The 24,756-nt window shown below is 38.0% G+C and overlaps 1 protein-coding gene across 10 annotated transcripts in view; it reads right to left on the minus strand.

Annotated features, from left to right (window-relative positions):
• The window catches only part of CEP192 (centrosomal protein 192), a 114,774-nt gene that overhangs the window by 31,006 nt on the left and 59,012 nt on the right, over nucleotides 1–24,756 (minus strand). For all 10 annotated transcript variants that reach the window (XR_011542559.1, XR_545667.2, XR_011542558.1 and 7 more), the window contains 12 exons: nucleotides 22,616–23,537; nucleotides 21,513–21,661; nucleotides 13,381–13,611; nucleotides 8,828–8,953; nucleotides 8,501–8,644; nucleotides 8,308–8,371; nucleotides 7,502–7,641; nucleotides 7,312–7,404; nucleotides 6,697–6,815; nucleotides 5,615–5,791; nucleotides 2,552–2,642; nucleotides 1,559–1,735 (listed from right to left, as the gene is read on the minus strand). Coding sequence is in view for 6 of the 10 variants with exons in the window: in XM_070629561.1 (XP_070485662.1) it covers nucleotides 1,559–1,735; nucleotides 2,552–2,642; nucleotides 5,615–5,791; nucleotides 6,697–6,815; nucleotides 7,312–7,404; nucleotides 7,502–7,641; nucleotides 8,308–8,371; nucleotides 8,501–8,644; nucleotides 8,828–8,953; nucleotides 13,381–13,611; nucleotides 21,513–21,661; nucleotides 22,616–23,537 (2,433 nt within the window). In the remaining 4 variants the exon portion in view is untranslated. The remainder of the gene's footprint in view (nucleotides 1–1,558; nucleotides 1,736–2,551; nucleotides 2,643–5,614; nucleotides 5,792–6,696; nucleotides 6,816–7,311; nucleotides 7,405–7,501; nucleotides 7,642–8,307; nucleotides 8,372–8,500; nucleotides 8,645–8,827; nucleotides 8,954–13,380; nucleotides 13,612–21,512; nucleotides 21,662–22,615; nucleotides 23,538–24,756) is intronic.

Consider the following 24,756-nt stretch of genomic DNA (forward strand, 5'->3'; position numbering starts at 1 on the left):
GTTGTTTTGAAGATAAAATGTGATAATCCATGTAGTGATTAAGAGTAGTGCCTGGCAGATACCCATAGCATGCAATGAATATATTTTTATTGCAGTCCCATCATGTTTTATAATACAGAAAGCACAGATAATTTCATTTGTTTCTCACAACCAAACCAGGAACTTGGGGTGGTAATTAGCTGCATTTCAGCTAGGGGAGTGAAGCACAAATGAGTGAAGAGACCGATTCAGGGTGAGGAATAGAGGCCCGGATTCTCTCATCCCTAGAGCTCAGGGCACTTCCACCACTGAACCCAGCTACTTATCTCCACAAAGACACATTAACGTTGATAGTCTAAGTCTTCCTGTGAGATAAGAGCCATATTCATCTGTGCACTTCAGGTCTCCGTTCAGCCCACCTCTGAGAGAGGAGAGGTGGCATCTACCTAGCTCTGATTCCCACTAGGATCCTGATATGTCTTAAGAGACTATCAACCCAAACTTCTGTTTGGTTGACTGTCAAATCAAATGGTTCTGTCCTAACTGACCAGGGAATTATTAGCTCTCCAGAGATTCTTGTTGAAGAATAACTTCAAAATCTTGGCTAGTAAACCTGAAACTAATCAAAATATATTCATGATCGTCTGAAAGATACAGCCCATTTAGTCCTCTCCACAAACCACTTGATCATTATATGAAACCAGATCATTAGAGTATGTAGTACCTTGGCATTGTGTCCTAGGTTCACATGTAACGATGTTAGTTCTAAAAATGACCACTTATATCTTCAAACAATTTTGCCCTCTATAGCTCACAGGGCCAATTGAAGAGTTCCACAGAGAATATGTCAAGCTCCAGCATCAAAAAAAGTTAAATTTGACATAAATATCTCTACAAAAAGAAAAAGCGTCTAGGTATTGTTAACCTTGACACTAGGAAATGAACCTGAATTTTAGCGCCAGCCCCACTGCCAAACAACCGTACAGTTTTAAGGTATGCACTTCTACAGAGCTCGAGTTTCACTCGACTATCTTGCCCTCCTTTCCTTTTCTCAGTGATATATCACTTTTCTCTCTTAGTGCTCTGAATCCATCTATGGAAATAACTTGAAATCCTTTGTAAAATTTTTAAAAATTATGCTAGGAGGAAAAAAAATATAAAAACTCCTATCTGTGTATCTCTATATCTGAAACAGGGTCTGCTAAATGGTGTCAATAGATATTTTGCTGAACCAAAAAAGTAAAATTTACTTGGAAAGTCAACATCTTAAACAGTTCAATCTGGATTTACCAAAAAATCTGTTCCTGAAAAGTTTGGGTACACTTCAAAATTCTCAAACTGAAATGAAAGTTAAAAGCATTAGAAGAGATTGTTACTTACAGGAACACTATGGTGGCTGTTTTTATAACATGACAATTCTACAAAGTATATAATTACTCTCTAACTTGTTTATAAATCTAAGCAATTATATATTTTGACTTATAAGAAGCAGAGTATATATAATTTACCAATATTAAACTAATAGTTATAACACATCATAAACTCTATGGGAGGAAAAAGAACAATAACATTATCTTACCGTGAACTTAATGCCTGGTTGTAATCGAATTCCCAGTTGTTTAATTTCTAGTTTAGCCAACATACAAGATAATCGAGTAGGTGCAAATAATATAGAGATGTTAATGTCTTCTTTTGGACGAATTCTGATCTCACAGTTACTGGTCAATCGCTCTTCTGAACCAAAAGTGTGCTGAAGCTACAATTTAAAAACAATCATTGCATAAAACAAAGCAGTAGCACAAATAAAACATGCCATTAACATAAACTCTTCAAAGATGACTAACACAAAACAGTCTGCATATCTAAGTGTTCTGCATCCATGTTACCAGCTCCTAGTTAATACCAGCCCTGATATTGGTTCCCCTACAGTGAACCCAGTATATATGGGTTAAAATTAAAGGCACACATTCCCAGTTCCCTGGTTCTTTAGTTATACTCATGTAAATGCTTGTTTCTTTAACCTCTGACTCCCTGAGCTACAGAGCCAAATAGAAGTCACAAATTGTTAAAGTCCAGATGACCTCACACTGGGCTCCCACTAAAGTTGTGGCTAATCCCAGGACCTTGAAGTTCTTTTACAGAGAAACTAATGTCCAGAGAATATCAAGAAACCAAAGCTTCCCAGGCCTAGCTCCTTGGCTTCCTGATGTTGGAGTCTACCTTCCACCATGGAGATAAACAGCCAAGGACACTCATCTGAGAAATCCTTTGTCTCCTCTGCTGGAAGGAGCCCGAGACACAGGCCAATGGGAAAAGCCTGACCAAGGAGGTCCTGGACCCTCTCCCCTACCTAAAATCCCCAATAAAAACCCACCGCCATTTCTTAACGGGGAGCAAGCAACTTATGGAGCACTCGCCCTTGCTTTGCTCCCTCTGCCTGGCAAAGCAAAGCCTTCCTTTTTCTCCCAAGACTCTGTTCTTGTTATTTGGTTTGGCATCGGGATCAGAGACTGAACTTTTGGTACCATCCAGATGGAACATAAAACAGAAGAAAACCATGCACTCCACAAACCTGAAAGCAATCCTGATCCTGTCCTCTAATAAGCAGTCGTAAATGTTGGGTTGTAGACGTAGAATCATTTCTTAAAGCTAGTTTCTGAAGCCTAAAAACAATTACACATTTTAAATGTGGTTTTCCTCCATGGATATTGCTACTATTATAAAAACAAAGCCAATTAAAGTCAACTGCAATGTTTAGAGATGGACTGATTGCATATGCCATTTTAGCAGCCTGGAATTCTCTCCAAAGTCCTAGAAGTCTACATTTCTGAAAACATATGCTCAAGACTCACCATTTCAGAGAAGCTTTTGGCTTAATCTCTCTCCTATTACAGCTCCTTAGCTGCCCTTATTATTTATACTATATAGCTATGATCTGTCCTACGAAACAATCAGTGAAAATCAAGATTAACAAATTCATTAAGTCATTAAGTCAATACCACACTTAGCTCAAATATCTAGCTTTCATGGAAATAAGGGGTCCTAGGCACACTGCCCAGATTTTTCACTCTAAGAGACTTATTTGCACAAAGCAGGCTTTTAAATAGTATATTGAATTAACCTTTCTTTTGAAAAGTTACAATGCGGGGCTGGCCCCATGGCCGAGTGGTTAAGTTCACATGTTCCGCTTCAGTGGCCCAGGGTTTCACCGGTTTCGATCCTGGGCGCAGACATGGCACCGCGTACCAGGCCATGCTGAGGTGGTGTCCCACATGCCACAACTAGAAGGACCCACAACTAAAATATACAACTATGTACTGGGGGGATTTGAGAAGACAAAAAAAAGAAGATTGGCAACCATTGTTAACTCAGGTGCCAATCTTTAAAAAAAAAAAAAAGTTACAATGCAAGTAGAATGGACATATGAATACCAGGTTGCTGATATTAAGAAGCTCTTTCCATCTTCAAAAGTATATGAATCTTCTCATCATTGGAGGATAGAGAATACAAGAGTAATCTCTATTTTACTCACATTTTGAAGATTGGCAGTTATTATTTAATACTTAATTATTTAAGCAGTGGTCTATGCCGTGTCCACCTTGTGTTAAAAGGGAAAGGCTGCTGAGCCTAACCTCAGAATAAAATCTAAGACCTTTGGCTAACAGCACACCTGAGAAAAGCCTTCCACAGGTACACTGACTGGGAAAGACTTACCTGAAAAACATCATTTAAAAAAATTTTTCCTTATTTAGTTTTAAAGAAATGAGGTTATCATTTTCAAGTAGTAGAGTTTTCAAGTGGGGGGGCTCAGTTTCTAATTTTAAAAATAAACTATACAAAATAAAAAGGGTTAACATTTTTATTATATAAAGAGTCTGGACAAATTAATAAGAAAAAATATTAAAATTCTAACCAACAAATAGTCAAAGTATATAAGCAGACTTAAGAGAGAGAAACTAGAACGAATGAATAAATATATGAAAAAAACTAGAACTTTAGAAATCTAAAAATACCAAGTTGGAATGAAATGCCACTTTGGACCACTTTACACTTAGAAAACATAATTTTAATTTATTAATTATCATTCCTATCTGCAACTGAGGCAAAACCCATTAACTCAATGAGAATATTGTCCCCTAAATTATATATACTAATTTCTCCTCCATACTCTGGAAGAAGAGCTCACTTTAAATATCCCTTTTGCAACAAGCACCTTTTACAAAGGCAGGTCAGGAGCAGGCAAGTGCCGCATAGGCAGAGGATCTAGTTGGGCATCATCATCTCCCTGCCCTGTTTCTGAGTCCCCTCCTAGCACCCATTGGGTCACAGCTTTTGTCTGCTCCTACAACATTTCACAGTGGGAGAGAAAATAGGAAGATTCTTTAATAAGCAGATAGAACACCTCTTTATCAGGAACACTGCTGCCACATCTTTACAGAAGAGTAGCAGGAGCCATCTGTGGTAGGAAAAATTACTGTTCTCAGCAGAACACCAAGATGGGAGGAGAAATAAAGAAACACAAATCCATAATTTAGCTAGGCGCTGCACTAAACACTTTACGTACATTAACATGTTTAATATCTATTAACTCTCTGGAATTGTTACTTTCACAAGCCCCCTTTAGCCATCATGTGGCGTACCATCAACTGACTAAAGAAGAGCCATTCTTGCTCCTCCAGGCTGAGGTAAGACATCTAACCAACTCCTGTAAATGGGGGACATGATAGGCTTTTCAGGTCAATTCCCTGCACTGGCATGGGACTGACTCATAAGCTGCTTTTGGAACAAGACAAGGTACAGATAACCACATGAATGGTTAAGCAGACGTATGAACTCTATAAAGTAAGGAGGTTCAATTAGATCCTCTGGCACAGACAAAACTATAATTTTACAGAAGTAATTTCTTCACATCGTGAGTCGAGATTTAACCAGAACTTTCCTCTCTCTCAGGTACCACAGAATGTATGGTAAAACACTTAGGACAAACACAAAAGCACAAAATATGAAAGAATAAACATTCAGGTTTAATTATTTCCTAGGTTGTTAATTAGAAGTGTTTACTGATTTGGGGTCCGTAAAAAAATCTAGATATGTTGCTAAGTTTATGAAGGGAAAAAATATTACTTTACTACATATTATATGCCAATGAATTTTATTAACTCAGAGTTATCCATAATGTATAACCAAAATAAATATAAGATTAGAGACATAATTCACATTAAACTAAGACAGAATATATCTGCTCTATTAGACACTCCAGTACTCTTTACAGTAAGATGTATTCACCGAATAGTTTGTAAACTCCTTAAACAGAATGCAATGCCTCTAATTATTTTTCTTCCTACTTGTCCATAGTGCCTTCCAGAGAAGGAACAAAGATACTCATAATTGCCTAAATTTGGTAATCAGTAGAGAATTTACCAAAGAGCTTAAGAAAACCAAAACCTACTTTTTTTGGATTACATTTTAAAAAGAGGTGAAAACTTTAATTAAAAAATTTTAATTCATGATAAGAAGATCAAGGAGTATAAAACAGCTTTATCTCAATTCTAAAAACATATAAATACAGCAGAGAATAACAATAGGTGATGACAGCAAAACTTTAGCACTCGGAGGCTGCTACATGCACACTTACTGTGTTCTACCAAGAGGGACGCCTCCCCAAGCCAGAAACTGCTTGTTGGATAAAATTGATGGGATATCTGAGCAGCAGGGTCCAAGTGTCACAGGTTTACTGCCTGAAGAAACTACTTCACCTTTTAACACCACTTCATATTGAGGTCCAAATGGCTGCACAAATATTCTCAAGATCCTAACAAAGAAAACCATCTAAGTTGAATGTTCAGAATTCAATTCTTTTGGCAACTATTTCCTACATGCTTCCTTTGTCCATGAGATTGATCTGGGTGTTAAGGATACAATGACATTCCCACCCTTAGAGCTTAATATTCCAGAGGAGAATGCAGACAAAAAAGAGTCTGTTACAGTACTATCTATACGGTGGAAGAGGAGAAGGTCACAGGGCTATAGAAATACTACTAAACACTATTTATGAGGAATTTGGGAAGAGTTGAGGAAAGCTTCCCGGATGATAGAGTTAACCCAGTGAAGTTGAGGGTAAGCATTCAGGCACAAGTATTCACACTTGCGCGGGCCAGCTTTTCTCCAGTAAGCAGTAGCAGACCGAGCACACCAGGGCATTCTATACCCAAGGTGGGCCATAGGCCACATGTGGCTCTGGACAGCATGCTTCTAAGCTAGGCTTATCAAGCAAGTTCAAATACTAATGACAATGGTGCTCTAACCATTGTGAGGTGATAGTCACTTATGACTGGGTGCCAAAAAGTCAGAGAACTGGAGAAGCGGTGGTGAAAAGTATCTTTAACAACTGACAAGTCAATCAATAGTTTCCTTGGAGAGAAAGAAAAAGTTAACGAGAAACATCAAGATTAACATTTTATTATTTACTTTTCTCAAAATATACTTGAAAATTGTGATTTCTTAAATTCTAGTCAGCTAGTTTAAAAGGAGATTTTTAGTAAAAAGAAAAGAAAAAACCTGAGGCTAAATGAAAGAGATTAAACAGAGCTATATCATCTATAGGTGAAGTAAAACATGTACTCTATCATTCAGGATGTGGATTGAAGAATAGCTTAAATAAGTGGCTGTTTTGAGAAATGGGTAAAAAACTTGTCATTATGAACAATTTTATATTACCTTTCCTCACAGGCTTTGGGATCCTTTGGAGTAAATGAAACTATAATTTCGTGTTCTTCTCCAGGTTTAAGGAATAGAGTCTCTGGATCCACTGAAAAGTGACTTCCTTGATCTGGGATCTAAATATTTATATAATTATAACTAAATGCCAACTTAGGCAAATATGGCTTTTACACAGTTACTCTCCTTATGTGTCTTTCTCCTTTACTATGACAGATTATTTTCCCCTTCCTCTTTGTCCATCACTGTCCCACTTTGTCTTATTCTCTTGGAAAAAGTACTTCTTTCTCCTTCCTCTTCCATAACAAACTTTATCTTCCACCCCACCCCTAATTCTTGGTCACTAACACCCTCACATTTGCCCACATGTCTCAGAAATAATGTCTACATATGTGGATCATTCTCCTTCAATTCTACCTAGCCACAGGATAATACACACATTTTTTAGGAACTAATCTAGAACTTGCTTCTTACAAATAAAACATTAGATGTTAAAGTTCCTTATCTATTTTATACTAGTATAACACCCAGCTTTTAAAGCACTCTCAGATTCCTCCATTTGATCTCACAGTGTGAGGAAACACTATGTTACAGCACTCTGACATCAATTCTTACCTTGATATCTAAGTAAACGTTAATATTCCCAGCATTTTTCAAAGGTAAGTGCTGCTTTGTTGAGGAAGCCACACTGGCGAACAAGTGTATAGTCTAAAGGATGGGGTAAAACAGGCATTTTAAACATATGTCACTATGAGAATGAAATCAACCTAATACAAAATAACGCAAAGAGAAGAGTTTAGGGTACCTGTAAGTCTTTCGGAGCATGTATCCTAGCTATTCCTGTTCTTGCTCGAAGACTAATACTTTTAATGACTGGTGTAGGGTTTGGGCTATCAACTTCTATATCAACCCTTGCCAAGAATTCTTCTGCCGAGTCCAGAATCTCTGTAAAAGTTCATTCTTTTAGTTCAGACACCAGAGAGTTATTTAATTCTAAACGCCACGAGTGGTCCAACACTAGGCCCTCAGAGGCCACAAGGAATCTTAAGCAAGATGATCTTTTAAAGAACTCAAAGAGGAACAGAAATGAGCGAAGGAGAGAAAGAAGAAAAAGGAAGAAAACATCCAATCGGTAGATGTGATAAAAATCAATTAACAGAAAAGATCCCAAAAGTTTTCAGTGGTACTTGAGTCAAGTTACATGAATAGAACTCAAAACAGCACGCTCTCTGCCCCATTTAAAAAATAACATAAAATATTTGACAAATTAGGGGCTGGCCCCGTGGCCGAGTGGTTAAGTTCACGGCTCCGCTGCAGGCGGCCCAGTGTTTCGTTGGTTCGAATCCTGGGCGCGGACATGACACTGCTCATCAAACCACGCTGAGGCAGCGTCCCACATGCCACAACTAGAAGGACCCACATCGAAGAATATACAACTATGTACCGGGGGGCTTTGGGGAGAAAAAGGAAAAAATAAAATCTTTAAAAAAAAAAAAATATTTGACAAATTATGCAAAGTATTCATATTTACTGACAGAGGAAATAAGCCTCAACTTTGTAGTTTATTTAGCTACAGAGTAAAGCAATTCCCACAAAACATAAACATGATACCTGAAGAAGTGACCTGTTTCTTTGGACTATGGAAAAGAACCCAAATCACCAGAAATTCTGGATCCTGTAAAATAAAAAAAAAAAAATTTAATGTACACTGGCATTAAGATCAAAATCTTAATGAAAGAAATACAGTTTAGAAACCTAACTTACTCTTTCATTCTAAACCAGTTCTTCAATCCACCCAGCTTACCTGTCCATCATAACTGGCAGGCATCATGTGATTGATCACAGAAGGAGCTGCCAGCTGAGCAATCACGTCAGCATAAGGAGCAGCGTTCATAGAAGCATGGACAGGTTCCTTGGAAAATGTGAAGCAGCGCCAGGCTATGGCATTCTGTTGAGAAATAGAAGAGTTAGTTTCAATAACGTGAATGGTGTAATGTTAAATTTGTTGACAGAATCCTCAACAAAAAAATTTACTTTCATAAGAAAAATTGACCAAGAATGATATGCCAGTGTCTACAATTCCAAATCAATTTGCTCTGTTAGCAGGTTCTTAATGTACATTAGTACTTACTGCATTAATAATAAGTCTGATAGGCACAGTGGCACGTGTCTTGTTTATCAATTTTAATGGAAGAGCTTTCCAGCCTCCATAAGTCAAGTCCCCAAAATCAAGAAAATCTTTTTTTTCTGTTTCCACCTAATTATGGGGGGAAAAAGAAAGACTGATTTATAAAAAGGAATAAGTCACCAAAATCAAGAACATCTTTCTTTTCTGTTTCTACTTAATTATGAAAAAAAGGGACTGATTTATAAAAAGCAATATATTAATAAATTTCACAGCTTATGTGCATATCACTGCGCTTTTTAGCCACAAATAAAGAGTCAGCATTAAAGGTAAACTTAAGTTTCCCCAAGCTATTTTACAATTGCTATTTTCTACAAAAATAAATGTTAAATTCTTTTTTTGAGGTAGCCTATATACCTAAATATACTACAGAACAAAGCAGTATCTTAGCTGCTGTTATTCTGAAAAGACTATTAGATCTTAAGACAAACTGACAATTTCATAAAATATATAAGCCTCCCTTCAATGAGCTCTATTATTACAATATTAACTTCTCAATTCCCTTCAAAACATATGTTGGCATTTTCAGATTTAGTCCAATCTTCCGACAATACTGAAGATGTCTACAATCATATCAAAACAGACATATCAAAAGTTTAAAATGAGTGCCTACCATCATGACAGACTGACTTCTTTAAACATGAGAAACCAACTTAACAGACCCCTCACACCCACTCATGTAGAAATGCTGGATAATATTTAACACACACATGAATTTTCTTGGCCTAGCCAAACATAAAATAAACAGAAATTAAAAGCAGAGTGGCAAATGGGAGCTGACTTCCCTGGTAGCCCATGAAGGTTTGGGCTTGACTCACCCACAAAGTGGGTGAGCTTCAATACCCTCCTGAGAAAGAAGGTAGGACCTTGAGCTTGTTGTGCGCAGAGTGAGGCTGGAATAAAATCTAAATTCCCTGCAAAAAGTGCAGAAATTCAAAGTGCCCTTTTTATGAAAAGAGAACAGGAAAAACTCTGTTTACATGTCTGAGGGGACAACAAGAAAGCTTGTCCAGGGTTGAGTGGGCACTGGAAGATCGACTGCAGGAAAGTGAAACCCTAGGCCTATGCCACAAGTGTATTTCTAATTTATTTCAGATTATTTCTAGTTTCAGGTCCTAATTCTTCCGCTAGTTAGTTTTGCTCCATCTCACTGATATTTTCTTCATGTAGTTTCTAATTTTTTAATTGATATTTTAAATTTTTTAGTGTAAGCTCATATTCACGTTGGCTGCTTTTTGCTATAGAAATCCCATGTGTTCTGGATTTTCAGTGTCCCTGAAGAATACTTTGAATAATGCTGGGAGCACTAAAGGTTTCAGTGATTTTCAGCTTGGAGCTCCCATACCTGAGTGGCCCACAAGTGGCTTACGCTCTAGTGGGGACAAGGAAGATCAGACAATAACAATACACAGATAAATATTTAGTATGTCAAATGCTGAAAAGTGCTAAACAGAAAAGTAAAGCTGGCTAAAGGGAAGTGGGAAGTGGGAATGTGGGGATGAAGTGACAGGCGGTGGCAGCCATTCTATGAACAGTGTTCAGGTGACATCTGAGCAGAGATCTGGAGAAAGCGAGAAAGGAAGGAATGCGATGATCTGTGAGAAGAGTATTACAGTCAGATAACAACAGTATTGAAACTCTGACAGGGATCGTCAGTACTGGTGGCTGCTTCCTCACTAGCGATACTTTCCGAGCTGTCTTCACGCATCCAGAGAACTTAGCTTTCACGTGCAGCCAAACTGATGCCACACACTTTCTAAATCTATATGTGATGTTATCACTGAAAGTTATTCCAAGCTGAGACATTCATTCATAAAACATAGGGCAGTTGTTTTATTTATCTTATAAACATATATTCAAGATTTCCTCTACCTAACCACTTAGTACATTGTTTCTTAAAGTGATATTTAAAAGGCTAATGTATAACATCCAGCATTTACATACCACCAGGAATAATCACTGAATCTGGGTAAATTTCTTAATCTCCTGTTGTTTTTTTTTCAAACTGATTATGCCAAGTAACTTTTCAGAATGTCCCAAACTAACATTCAAGAAATTCCAGGCTAATGTGTTACCTTCAAAGAGTGAATTTGAAGCAACTCCTCCCTCTTTTCCAAGAGATAATTTCGTGGAGGAGGAAAGACAAGCCTGGTTTCATATTTGAGATACAGGGTCTTACCTGACTTGGTTCTTTTTAGAATTTCAGCCCAATCAAAAGAACAAAAACAAAAAGAATTGGAAAGAAGAGCCAAGGAATGCAAAAAAATAATCACACAGCATAATTATTAGCACAGATTTATACTCCAGAATATCAGGAACATCTACAAAAATCAGTAAAGACATCCAAAACAACAGAAAAATGGGCAAGAAATATAAACAAGCAGTTCAGAGAACAGGAAACCAGAATGGCTAACATACACAAAAATGCTCAACATCACTAGTAATACAAGTATACAAATTAGAAAGTTATTTCACATCCAAGAAGTAAGCAAACAATTTAAAATCTAACAATAACAAATGCTAGCAACAATAGGAACTCTCATACTTTTATTGTGGGAACCTAAATTAGCAATTTGGCAATATCTAGCCAAACTAAAAGTCCATATACCATAAAATATGACATTTGCTGTAGGTACCTGGGAGATCCTTTATGAAGTTAAGAAAGTAATCTAACGGTTTTTACAGATGTGGCCTCTATATAAAATTCCTAAACTGTCTCTCATGGCGAATACTGTTCCCTAGTCAAATCCTGCTGGTCCTTTAGCGCCCAAATACTCTTAGTTCCAAGCCTCCCAGAAGGTTTCCACTGGTCTGGCTAACACTGAACCATCCTTATACCACTGGTTCCCAAACTTGTCTGTATGTTGGACTCAAAGCCCAGACCACACCTCAGACCAAGAAAATCACAGTCTCTGGAGGTGGGGTACAGACATCAGCATTTTTTGAAGTTCGTCAGGTGATTCCAAGGAGCAGACAAGTTTTGGAACCACAGCCTTACACTATTAAATATCACTTATGTGAGCCACTCAAAATATGGCAACTTCAAATATTGCTTGGTTTTCATGTCTGCTACAAAAATGTAAGCTGTTTAAGGTCAGGTACAAAAACCTAGTATAGTGGAATGTATGGAAATGCAAAAAATTATTGACATTGGTTCTCAAGTGGGGGGTAACTTGGCAATATCTGGAAACATTTTTGGTTGTCACAAGTTGGAGGAAGGAGATATTACTGACGCCCAATGGGTAGAGACCAAGGACGCTGCTAAACATCCTATACTGCACAAGACAGCCCCTCACCTCCAACAAAGAATGATCCAGCCTGAAATATCAACAGTACCAAAGTTGAAAAACACTGCCCTAGAGAACAGCAAGCATTGCAGAGCTGATTTAAAAGTATATAAATTGGCATACAAGCAAAAAGAAAAAGATCATTAAGAGTTTATAATATGAGAACTTCTATAAACTCTACTTCCTCTTCCATGGCCCTGAAAATAAAAAGTTTCTTGAGCTAAGTTACTAAGCATTCTCCAGAGAAAAGGCACATGCACAGTGAAAAGAAACCCTGAATGATTCTCATCAGGCTCCTCAGGAGGCTAACCTGCCCCTCATTCCCCACATCCCACCACTAAACAGAAGCCCAGAACTTTGTTGAATGAAACAATAAATTAACTATAGGAGTCAGTAACACCTGTTAAGTGTGGCTAAAATATTAGGTTCAATTCACATATTAGGATTCAACAAATTTTTAATTATTATGACGAGCTGTTCTGATTTTCCTGTTTTATACCCTCCCCATCTCTCCCTCACACATTCCTTAATCTTGTTCAGTATGTTAGTTCTAATTTCACTCATAATCAACCAAGACAAGACACTTCTTATACAGCTGTGGTTGTTAACTAAAGCTGAAATTTGCAATCCTCTGGTGATATTTATAAATTATTGATACCTAGCTGCCTCCCTGCTCCTCCCCGAATTCTGATTTAGTTGGTCTGGGTGGGACTCAGGCATTGGGGTGCATTTAACACCCCCAGTGTTATCCCAACATGCAGAGAGGGTTGAGAACCATTGTCCTAAAGATGCATATAATCCAGCAACTGCTTCATTATCCCAAATTGGCTAGACCAAGTTTCTTTCATTTCCAAAAAATAAGTGACTGTGGAAGAGGAACATTTTCAGTTAGCAAATAATCTTCAGGTATAAAAAAGAAGAATATGAATATGATACTTTCCTAAGTGCACATCAAATTACATACATACTAGAAACCAGTTGGAAAATAGGGTTTAATGTTATACGTCGCTTTATAAACATCTTAGCAAGCATATCTGTGTTTCTGTAAAACAACTAATAATTTTAAATTTTGGAATAAGAAGCTATTAAGAACCAGTGTTTAGCTTAATTGTAACTTTGTGGCAATTCATTTTTCCCCAAATATTACTTCTAAGGTAAAACAGCCTTGACTAAAATACCAGGTATGACAAAGGCCCGTTTACAAATAGTTACCTCAATCACAGGGGTCTCAGCAATAGCAGTAAGAATGACTCTGCTTGCCAAGGCTTCTGATTGTACTATTGTTTCCGGATCTGCTGAAAATGGCCAAGAGGCAACACTGAATGTACATCTGAAAATCCCAGGATCAGATGGTATGAAAAGTACTTTTATCTCTTCTGTGGCATGAGGTCTTATGATGACTTTATTCTTGAAAACTAAACAACGATATGCTGAAAGATCCACCTTAAAAAAAAAAGTCACATGGCTCGTTAAGAAATGCCCTGACATTGAAAATCAAAAGTTCAACTAGGAAAAGTGACATCAGCATCATGGTGGAGTGATCTCTTCCCTTAGACTCTCTCCCCTAAGATACAATGAAAAGGACATTCATAACCCAACAGAGGACATTACACAACACAACAGACATCTGAGAGATCCACACAACCATACGTCTGAAGGTGGAGGTGCTGGCTCCCCAAGGAGGAAGTGGAAGGAGGTAAGGGGAGCTCCTCTCCCTCCCTGGCAGCAATCCAGGGTGTGGGACTGCGTGTGGCCCTGCAAGAAGAGTGGGGAGGGGCAGCTCTCGTCCAGAATGCCTTCACTCTCCAAGTTGCTTCCCAGTCATGAGAAAGCCCCACACAGAAAAAACCAAGCAACTGTCAGGGTTTCTTCATCAAGCCAGCACACCAGGAGGGTAGATAGTGAGGGCAGAGCAAGAAAGTCCCAGGGATCATACACGTGAAAGAAAGCACCCTGCTACCTGTACCAGCTTCGTAGGATGGCCAAAGCAAGGGACTCACAACAGTGTCCATGTACATACATTTATAAAGTGGCAGCAGCGAGCGGGCAATCGCAGACTGGCCCTGGCAGCACAGATTAAAAAAGACAGGCACAGAAACCAGGGATCACAATGGGCTCAGAATACACAGATCCTGCTCTCCAGTGGCAGCAAGTGGAATCTGTGATCAGATACTTCCACTATGAAAAGGTACAAATCCACTCCATCAAATAGTATGAAAAGGTACTTAAACATTCCAGATCAGAAGGAAAACAACAAGCACCCAGAAATCAATCCTGAAGGCACAGAAATTTACAATCTAAATGACAGAGAATTCAAAATAGCTATCGTAAAAAAACTCAATGAGCTATAAGAAAATTCAGAAAGACAGTTTAATGAAATCAGGAACAAAATTAATGAAATTAATGAACAGAGGGAATTCTTCACAAAAGAGATTGAAACTATAAAGAAAAACCAATCAGAAATGTCAGAGATGAAAAACACAATGAATGAGATAAATTACAATCTGGAGCCCTTGAACAACAGAGCTGATATTATAGAGGACAGAATTAGCAACTGGGAGGACAAAAATATAAAAATGCTTCAGAGGAAGGAAGAAAGAGAACTAAGACTAAAAAGAAAAGAAGAAATTCTCTGAGAAACATCTGACTCAATTATGAAATGCAACATAAGGATTATGAGTATTCCAGAGGGAGAAAGGAGCAAAAGCTTGTTCAAAGAAATAATAGCTGAGAACTTCCCAAACCTGGGGAAGGAGCTGGAAGTACAAGTAAAAGAAGCTAAGAGAACTCCTAATTACATCAATGTAAAAAGACCTTCTCCAAGGCATATATTAATAAAACTGGCAAAAGTCAATGACAAAGAAAAAATATTAAGGGAAACAAGGCAGAAGAAAATAACATACAAAGGAACCCCTATCAGGCATTCAGTGGATTTCTCAGCAGAAACCTTACAGGCTAGGAGAGAGGGGAAAAATATATTCAAAATTCTGAAAGATAAAAACTTTGAGCCAAGAATACTCTATCCAACGAAAATATCCTTCAGATATGATGGAGAAATAAAAACTTTCCCAGACACAAATGCTGAGGGAGTTCATCGCCACAAGACACCCCCTTTCAAGAAATGATCAAGAAGGGACTCATACCTGAAAAAAAAAAAAGAAAGAAAGTGTTTACAAAGCTTTGAGCGAGGAGATAAATAGGCCGACAAAATCAGAAAACTGCAGCTCTCTATCAGAACAGGTTAGCAAACAACTATAACATGAAAGATAAAGGGAAGGAAAACATCAAAAATAACTATAATCTTGTCATTTTAACTACAAACTCACAACACAAAATGGAATAAATTGTGACAATAACAACTTAGAGGGGGAAGAGGAATGGGATGGAACCTGCTTAGACTAAGGAAATAAGAGGCTATCAGAAAATGGACTATCTCATCTACGAGATTTTTAATCCAAAACTCACATTAACCACTGAACAATCAGAACAGAGACACAAATAATAAAAAAAGAGAAAACGGAGGAAACTATCACAGAGAACTACCAAACATAATTAGCAGTCTGAAATACACAGGACAAGAAACAAGGGAAATACAGAATAACTGGAAAACAAGTGATAAAATGGCAGATTAAGCATTCATATCTCAACTATAACTCTAAATGTAAATAGACTGAAGTCTCCAACGAAAAGACACACAGTGGTTGGGAGCTGGCCCACTGTTGATGGGTTGAAATCCCAGGTGTGGACCTGGGCACTACTAATCAAGCCATGCTGTGGCAGCATCTCACATACAAAATAGAGGAAGACTGGCAACAGATGTTAGCTCAGGGCCAGTCTTCCTCACCAAAAAAATAAAGGTAAAAAATAAATAAAAAGACAGAATGGCTGGATGGATTAAAAAACAAAACTCAACATTAAGCTGCCTCCAGGAAATATCTCTCAGCTCTAAAGACAAACACAGGCTCAGAGTGAAGAGATGGAAGATGATACTCCAAGCTAATGGCAAACAAAAGAAAGCAGGTGTTGCCATACTGAGACAAAGTAGACTTCATGATAAAAAAGACAATAAGAGACAGAGGAGCAGTATATAATGATAAAAGGGATACTCCACCAAGAGGACATAACACTTATAAATCTATACGCATCCAACACAGGAGCACCAAAGTACATAAAGCAACTATTAACAAACCTAAAGGAGACATTAACAGCATCACACAGGGGACCTTAACATCCCATTTACATCAATTGATAAATCATCCAGACAGAAAGTCAACAAGGAAAACAGTGGCCTTAAATGAAAAACTAGACTATATGGACTTAATAGATACATATAGAACACTCCATCCCAAAACAGCAGAATACACATTCTTCTCAAGTGCACGTGGAACATTCTCAAAGACACACCATATGTTGGGAAACAAGACAGGCCTCAATAAATTTAAGATTAAAATCATATCAAGCATCTTTTCCAACCATAATGCTATGAAACTAGAAATCAACTATAACAAAAAAGCTGGGAAAGTCACAAATATGGAGACCAAACAACAGGCTACTGAACAACCAATGGATCATTAAAGAAATTAAACGAAAATTTTAAAAATATCTAGAACAAAGGAAAATGAAAATACACCATACCAACTCATATGGGATGCAGCAAAACTGGTCCTGAGAGGGAAATTCATAGCAATACTGGCCCACCTTAACAAACAAGAAAAATCTCAAATAAGCAATCTTACACTACACCTAACATAACTAGATAAAGAAAAACAAACAAAGCCAAAAGTCAGCAGAAGGATGGAAATAATAAAAATCAGAGCAGAAATAAATGAAATTGAAACCAAACGAACAGTAGAAAGGATTAACGAAACTAAGAGCTAATTCTTTGAGGAGATAAACAAAATTGACAATTAGCCATACTCACTAAGAAAAATAGAGAGAAGGCTCAAATAAATAAAATTAGAGATAAAAGAGGAGAAATTACAATACTTACCACAGAAATACAAAGGATTACAAGAGCACACTATGAAAATCTGTATGCAAACAAACTGGACAATCTAGAAGAAACAGATAAATTCTTAGACTCTTACAACCTCCCAAAACTGAATCAAGAAGAAATAGAGAGCCTGAATAGATCAATCACAAGTAACAAGATTGAAACATGTAATCAAAAACCTCCCCAAAAATAAAACTCCACCCAGATGGCTTCTTTGGGGAATTCTACCAAGCATTTAAAGAAGATTTAATACCTATCCTTCTCAAATTATTCCAAAAAATGGAAGAAGATGGAACATTTCCTAACACATTTTACAAGACCAACATCACTCTGATCCCCAAGTCAGACTAGGACAACACAAAGAAAGAAGACTACATGCCAGTATCACTGATGAACATAGATGCAAAAATCCTCAACAAAACATTGGCAAATTGAATACAGCAATACATTAAAAGGATCATATGCCATGATCAAGTGAGATTTATGCCAGGGATGCAGGGATGGTTCAACAGCCACAAATCAATCAATGTGACACACTACATTAATATAACGAGGAATAAAAATCATGATCATCTCAATAGATGCTGAGAAAGCATTTGACAAGATGCAACCTCCATTCGGGATAAAAACTCTCAATAAAATGGGTATAGAAGGAAAGTACATCAATATAATAAAGGTCATACATGACAAACGCACAGCCAACATCATACCCAACAGGGAAAAACTGAAAGCCATCCCTCTGAGAGCAGGAACAAGACAAGGGTGGCCACACGTGCCACTCTTATTCAACGTAGTACTGGAGATTTTGGGCAGAGTAATTAGGCAAGAAAAAGAAATAAAGGGTATCTAAACTGGTATTGAAGAAGTGAAACTTTCGCTGTTTTGCAGACGACATGATTTTATATACAGAAAACCCTAAAGAATCCATCAGGAAACTATGAGAAATAATCAACAGCTGCAGCAAAGTTGCAGGGTACAAAATCAACTTACAAAAATCAGTGGTATTTTTATCCTCTAATAACAAACTAAGGGAAAGAGAACTCAAGAATACAATCCTATATCCAGTTGCAACAAAAATAATAAAATATCTGGGAATAAATTTAATCAACAAGGTGAAAGACCTATACACTGAAAACCATAAAGTGTTACTGAAAGAAACTGATCATGACATAAAGAAATGGAAAGATATACCATACATAGGGATTGGAAAAATAAACATAGTTAAAATGTCCATACTACCTAAAGCAATCTACAGATTCAATGCATTCTCAATCAGAATCCCAATAACACTGTTCACGGAAATAGAACAAGGAATCCTAAAATTCACATGAGGCATCAAAAGACCCGAAATAGCTAAAGCAGTCCTGAGAAAAAAGAAGAAAGCTGGAGACATCACAATCCCTGACTTCAAAGTATACTACAAGGCAATAGTAATCAAAACAGCATGGCACTGGCACAAAAACAGACACACATATCAATGGAACAGAATTGAAAGACCAGAAATAAATCCACACACCTATGGACAGCTAATCTTCAACAAAGGAGCCAAGAACACACAATGAGAAAGAAAAGTCTCTTCCATAAATGGTGTTAAGGAAATTGAACAGTCACATGCAAAAGAATGAAAGTAGACCATTAACTTTTGCCATACAAAATAATTAACTCAAAATCGATTAAAGACTTGAAGGTAAGATGTGAAGCCACAAAACCCCAGGAAGAAAATATAGGCAGTACACTCTTTGACATCGGTCTTAGAAGGATCTTTTCTAATACCATGTCTACTTGGGCAAGAGAAACAAAAGCAAAAATAAACAAATGGGACTTCATCAGACTAAAGAGCTTCTGCAAGGCAAAGGCAACCAGGAACAAAATGAAAAGACAACTCAGCAACTGGGAGAAAACATTTGCAAATCATATATCCAACAAGCGGTTAATCTCCAAAATATTTAAAGAACTCACACAACTCAACAACAAAAAAACAGACAACCCGATCAAAAAATGGGCAGAGGCTCTGAACAGACGTTTTTCCAAAGAAGATATACAGATGGTCAATAGGCACATGAAAAGATGTTCAACATAACTAATGATCATGGAAATGCAAATCATCACTACAATGAGATACCACCTTACACCCATTAGAATGGCTATAATCACCAAGACAAAAAATAACAAACGTTGGAGAGGATGTGGAGAAAGGGGAAGTCTTATACACTGCTGGCGGGAATGCAAACTGGTGCAGCCACTACGGAAAACAGCAGGGAGATTTCTCAAAAAATTAAAAATAGAAATACCGTACAACCCTGCTATCCCACTACTGGGTATTTATTCAAAGAACTTGAAATCAACAATTCAATGAGACTTATGCACCCCTATGTCCACTGCAGCATTATTCACAATAGCCAAGATGTGGAAGCAACCCAAGTGCCCATAGACTGAAGAATGGATAAAGAAGATGTGGTGTATACACACACACACACACACACACACACACACAATGGAATACTTCTCAGCCATAAAAAAAGACAAAATTGTCCCATTCCCAACAACATGGATGGACCTTGAGGGTATTATGTTAAGCGAAATAAGCCAGACAGAGAAAGACAAACACCATATGATTTCACTCATATGTGGAAGACAAACTTACACACAGACAAAGAGAAGTGTTTAGTGGTTACCAGAGGGGAAAGGGGTTTGGGGGGTGGGCATAACGGGTTAAGGGGCAGATTTATATGGCGACTGACAAATAATAATGCACAACTGAAATTTCACAATGTTATGAACTATTTTGACCTCAATTAAAAAAAAAAGTAGAACCAACTTGTTTAACATCCCTTTTGACAGTCACTCCAACTACCAAATGTAGACACTACCTCTTCAAAAATACCCAAGTCTTTTAACTCATTATTCATAAAGTCCAATCAGTCAAAATTATCAAGACTTAAGAGGATAAGTTATCCATACCCTCACTTTCCTTGAAAAGGGCACTGAAAATGGCAGTGCTTCACAGCCCTGTACCTCACCCTAGGACCTGGTTTCTGTACCTCTGTAATGGAGGGGCTTTGACTGATCTCTAAGATTCCTCATCAGGCCTCCACGTCTACAATTATGTCTCACTCCAACCCCTCCCTCCTCACTGTAAATGAGGATCTTCTTTTCTACTCCCACTTCCAGAGACAACATTACTTCCTACATGCCCAATTTCTCCTCCTTCCATTCTCAACTCTTTTCTCCAACCACCTGCTTTTCCTCTAACCTCAGGATCAGAGAAGAAAGACCAGGAAAAAGGGAGAGAAAGAGTAGACACAGTCTTATTTTATCAGGTAAATAAAGGTTATTACTAGGAGGTAAGAGGGGAGAGTAAACCCATCTACTGATGTTTGTCTCTAAGTAGCAGTCGCAAAACCAGGACATTCCAAAACAGGAACTGCTGACCATATTTCCCACCCTCCCTATTCACTGATTTTCAAATGGTCATTGTAATCAATGAAAGGCGATTTAGAGTCTGGATCTTTAGCAGCTGTTAACTGCTAACTGATCAGGTGAGAAACCCTTGCTCTAACAGTTAATGTGAAAACTGTATTTCCAGGTATTTCCAAAGATCATATACAAACATGATCAGATAAATTAGTCAAAAATATTCCACTGGGGCCAGCCTGGTGGCGCAGCAGTTAAGTTTGCTTGTCCCGCTTTGGTGGCCCGGGGTTCGCCGGTTCAGATCCCGGGTGCGGCCATGGCACTGCTTGGTACGCCATGCTATGGTAGGCATCCCACATATAAAGTAGAGGAAGATGGGCATGGATGTTAGCTCAGGGCCAGTCTTCCTCAGCAAATAGAGGAGGATTGGCAGCAGTTAGTTCAGGGCTAATCTTTCTCAGAAAAAAAAAAAAGGGGGGGTGGGAGACTCCACTTACTAAATGTAGGCATAGGTCCCAAGAGTAACTTGTTTCTTTGTTTTTTTTGATAAATGACAGTAACTTACATTCAATTCCATTTAACAAAACTGAAAAGCAGAGATCAGAAATCAGAGCTTTCAGTTAATGGTGTAAATGACAACACTGAAAGCATATTTACATGATTTTATAAATAAATGACAATGTAATATAATGATTAGTAAGTAAACAATAATAACTGATGGAAAATGAGCAACACATTCAGATTTCACTTCTTACACTAGAAGCACAACAACAAAGGGATGACTGAGAAAAAAAAGATACCATTCCAACAATTCCGTACAAGGTATGGGGAGGGGGGCATACTCTGTAATATAAAAAGAAGAACTAGAACAAGGAGAAATCCAGCATTAATCATAATCCAATAGCTAAGTCAAAAGAGAGAGACACAGAAAGCTTACCTTTTCACCATTAACACTAACACTGAGAACCCCAATGCTGACTTGCAGCCAGCGGTCAGTTGGATTAAGTACACTAAGGTGGGTTTGTGAAGCAATGCCAACACAGCAAGCGTGAGGAAACTTCAGCTCCTCAGGTACTCTTACATTCCCTGGGAAAAATAAAGCATAGTCAAAATGCAAGTTATATCAAACACTTGACTCAAAGCACAATTGGTTAAATGAAAATTTCTATATAAGACTATCTGTTTATACCCAAGAGCTATGGTATAACATGCCCCAAGTCTTTAGGAGGCCTTGAGACTGTATACGCCTCAGTGAGGCTGGCCAGTAATTTTTTCCTGCTGCATCCAGCTGATGAAGAACAATAACTAAAATTGATCGAACTCACAGTTTACTGCTAATCAACTCTTACATATTACTACCTATTAGTAATCTCTTCCTTTTTTCTCTCACAAATATAAGCCACTGGAACCTAATAAGAAATGAGAGGCTCTAACTTGAATTTTTACTACTACAACCAATCTTTTCTCCACCCTTCTGCAGTTACTCTGAAATTTCCTTCAGAAGAAAGGGCAGAAAAGAAGACAGCACTCCAGTGGCCATGTGCACTGTGCCAGAAAAAGAACAGCGCCCAGCTCTGCTCAGCAGAGTGACTGTCAACAAGAGGACAGGGGGCAGCGCAGCCACTACAGACAAGAGCAGAAGGGTGCTGTCTCTCACTACCGCAACAGTTACCCCGCAAAAGGCTTACAAGCTAGAAGGAGACTCACTCCTTCAGGGAAGCAACCCTAAACTGGACATTTCCTAATTGAAAGAATAACAGAAATCCAAGTGCAAAGCACAAGAGAGAGACAAGAAACAAAGGCATCAGGGGTTTCATTTGCATAAGTTCTCATGTTTTTCTAAGGCCACTTCAGGGTCCCTTGCACAGAAATGTGTTACGGTCTCTGTTCCAAACTCAGGACAAAGCAAAAAACTTTCGAGACATTTAGGTCAATCAGTATCTCCTTGAAACAAACTAGATTTATGGTCTCATTTGAGAAAACTCAACTTTTAAATAATAGCAAGCAAAAATAATCATCAACAGAGAAAAAGAATCTTACCAAATCCTGATGTCATTCCTGAATCCCATGGTTTGATTCCTTGATTTGCACCAACAGACTGCACAGGAAAAGGTTTTGCTGTACTTAGAAGATTCTGATTTAAGGCATTAGAATATGGGTTACAAAGAGAAGAGGTACCCATCAATCCAGAGCCAATATTTTGTCCTAGACAAATGCCCACAGCCACCGAGTTCTGAACATGCTCTCCTGTGACAACATGATAAGGATAACTTCCTGAGAATCCACAGACTGCGGCAGTGCCAGCATGGCACTGAGGCAAAGCAACATCTCCAGCTGAAGGTAGTGTTCCCAAATACTGCTGGGCTAAGGGAGCTGCAGTAAAAGAATGCCGAGTCAAGAGTGTAGGAACTGTAGTGGGCACATTCTGCATCTCAGGAAAAGAACCACAAGCCACAGGGCTGGGAACAGCAGCACACTGGTTTCCAGAGGCCACCTGATGAGGAACCTGGCCACCTAATGCACTGTCAGCAGTTGACGGATCTTCAGAAGTTCCTCTTTCACCTTCGTTCACAGATGCCTGATGTGATACAGGGAGGCGTGGCATCACTGACACAGCCAGGTGGCTGAGACCTGACTTGCTCAGTAGACCCAGGTTGATCTGGTCCAATTCACTGGGGTTTGAGGTCAAACCTACCACATTGGTTTCTGATAGATCTCTACTTTTGCAGGAGAGATCATTACCCAATCTAAAGTTAGGTTTTACATCTTCGGGTTTGCTACTCAGAGAAGTAGTTTTAGTCACTTTTTCTGTATCTAAGTTTTTCTGGATAGTATATGATAATGTTCTTTTTTTTCTACTTTGAAATGGACCTTTTTCTCTCAACTTTTCCACAGCCTTTTCCTCTGATAGAACTGGACTGGCTTGAACAATTGTGGTGCTCAACTCATCGGTGATATCACTCTGCGTGTGACAAAAAATGTTTAGAAATAATCCATAGATAAACTGAATATTACAAATTAAAACCATGCTGATATAACTTCAAATAAAATAATAAAGAGATCTACATGAGATTAATTCTGAAAAAAAGTTGCCTTACACAAGGAAAAGTAGTTTTACAGCTGTGAAGTACACGATTAAAAGTTAGAAAGTGTGCATTCATTGTTTTATAGAAATAATTATGAGGAGACTAAAGAGGAGGCATACACCAATTACATCTCTGAAAAATTTACATAAAGGACCAGAGACAAGTAATTTTTTGCAAATTTAAGGGATTTTTCCTGTAACTGTATAATAAAAATTTAAGTAAATTAATAACAAAGGAGTATGCGGCGAGCAAGCTTCCCAATGATATCAACATGAGCTTAGGAAGCAATGCAAAGCCAGGTCACAGGTTCTCTCACCCCCATTATTTGTTCACACTGTTGTTATGCTTGAAGAAGCTAATTTTTATGAGCATTGAGTCTTCTCCAATGTGTAAGCTTATGTGGTTCTGTTTTCTTAAGGATGAAATAATAGCCATAGTCAATGTTCATACAGTCATTTCTTTATAAGGCATCACCTTGGGGGTGACATCTACAGCTCTGGAGGGTAGACCAGCCGGAATTTACACACAACTTAAGATACACTTGACCCTCACTGATTATTCTTGGTACTTGGTTTGCAAATTTCTCCTGGACCAAAGCTTTAGAAACAAAGACATTGATAAATACCCAGATTATTTGTCAGTCATCATCATCAAGAAATCAATCATTAAACAGAAATAAACAGCAGCCTGCACGTATTCAGTGGTGACTTCTTGGTGCCAAGCCCGGTCCTCACATCACTGTCTCTCCTTACAGATGAAGAAATAGGCTTGGGGAGGTTATAATCTATATCAGAAAGTAGCAAAGGAGAGGCCATCTGACTCCACAATTCAGCTCTTAATCACTATGCTAAGAACATAGAGACCCAATATCTAACAGCATCATCAAAAAGACAGCTTTCAATGAAATGGGTACACTGATTTGTCCAACATGATGTCGTGTTTAGTAACTTTAGTGGATATATTTAGTAATAGCTGGGTGGAGAAGGCCTCTATTGCATACTCACAACAGTCATATTCAGCTCATTAACAAACAGTAGCCACATTTACAAAACACACACACAGATAATAAAATTCTAGCTTCTCCTACACAAATCT

Source organism: Equus przewalskii, chromosome 7, assembly GCF_037783145.1.
Source record: "Equus przewalskii isolate Varuska chromosome 7, EquPr2, whole genome shotgun sequence".
Classification (NCBI taxonomy): domain Eukaryota; kingdom Metazoa; phylum Chordata; class Mammalia; order Perissodactyla; family Equidae; genus Equus; species Equus przewalskii.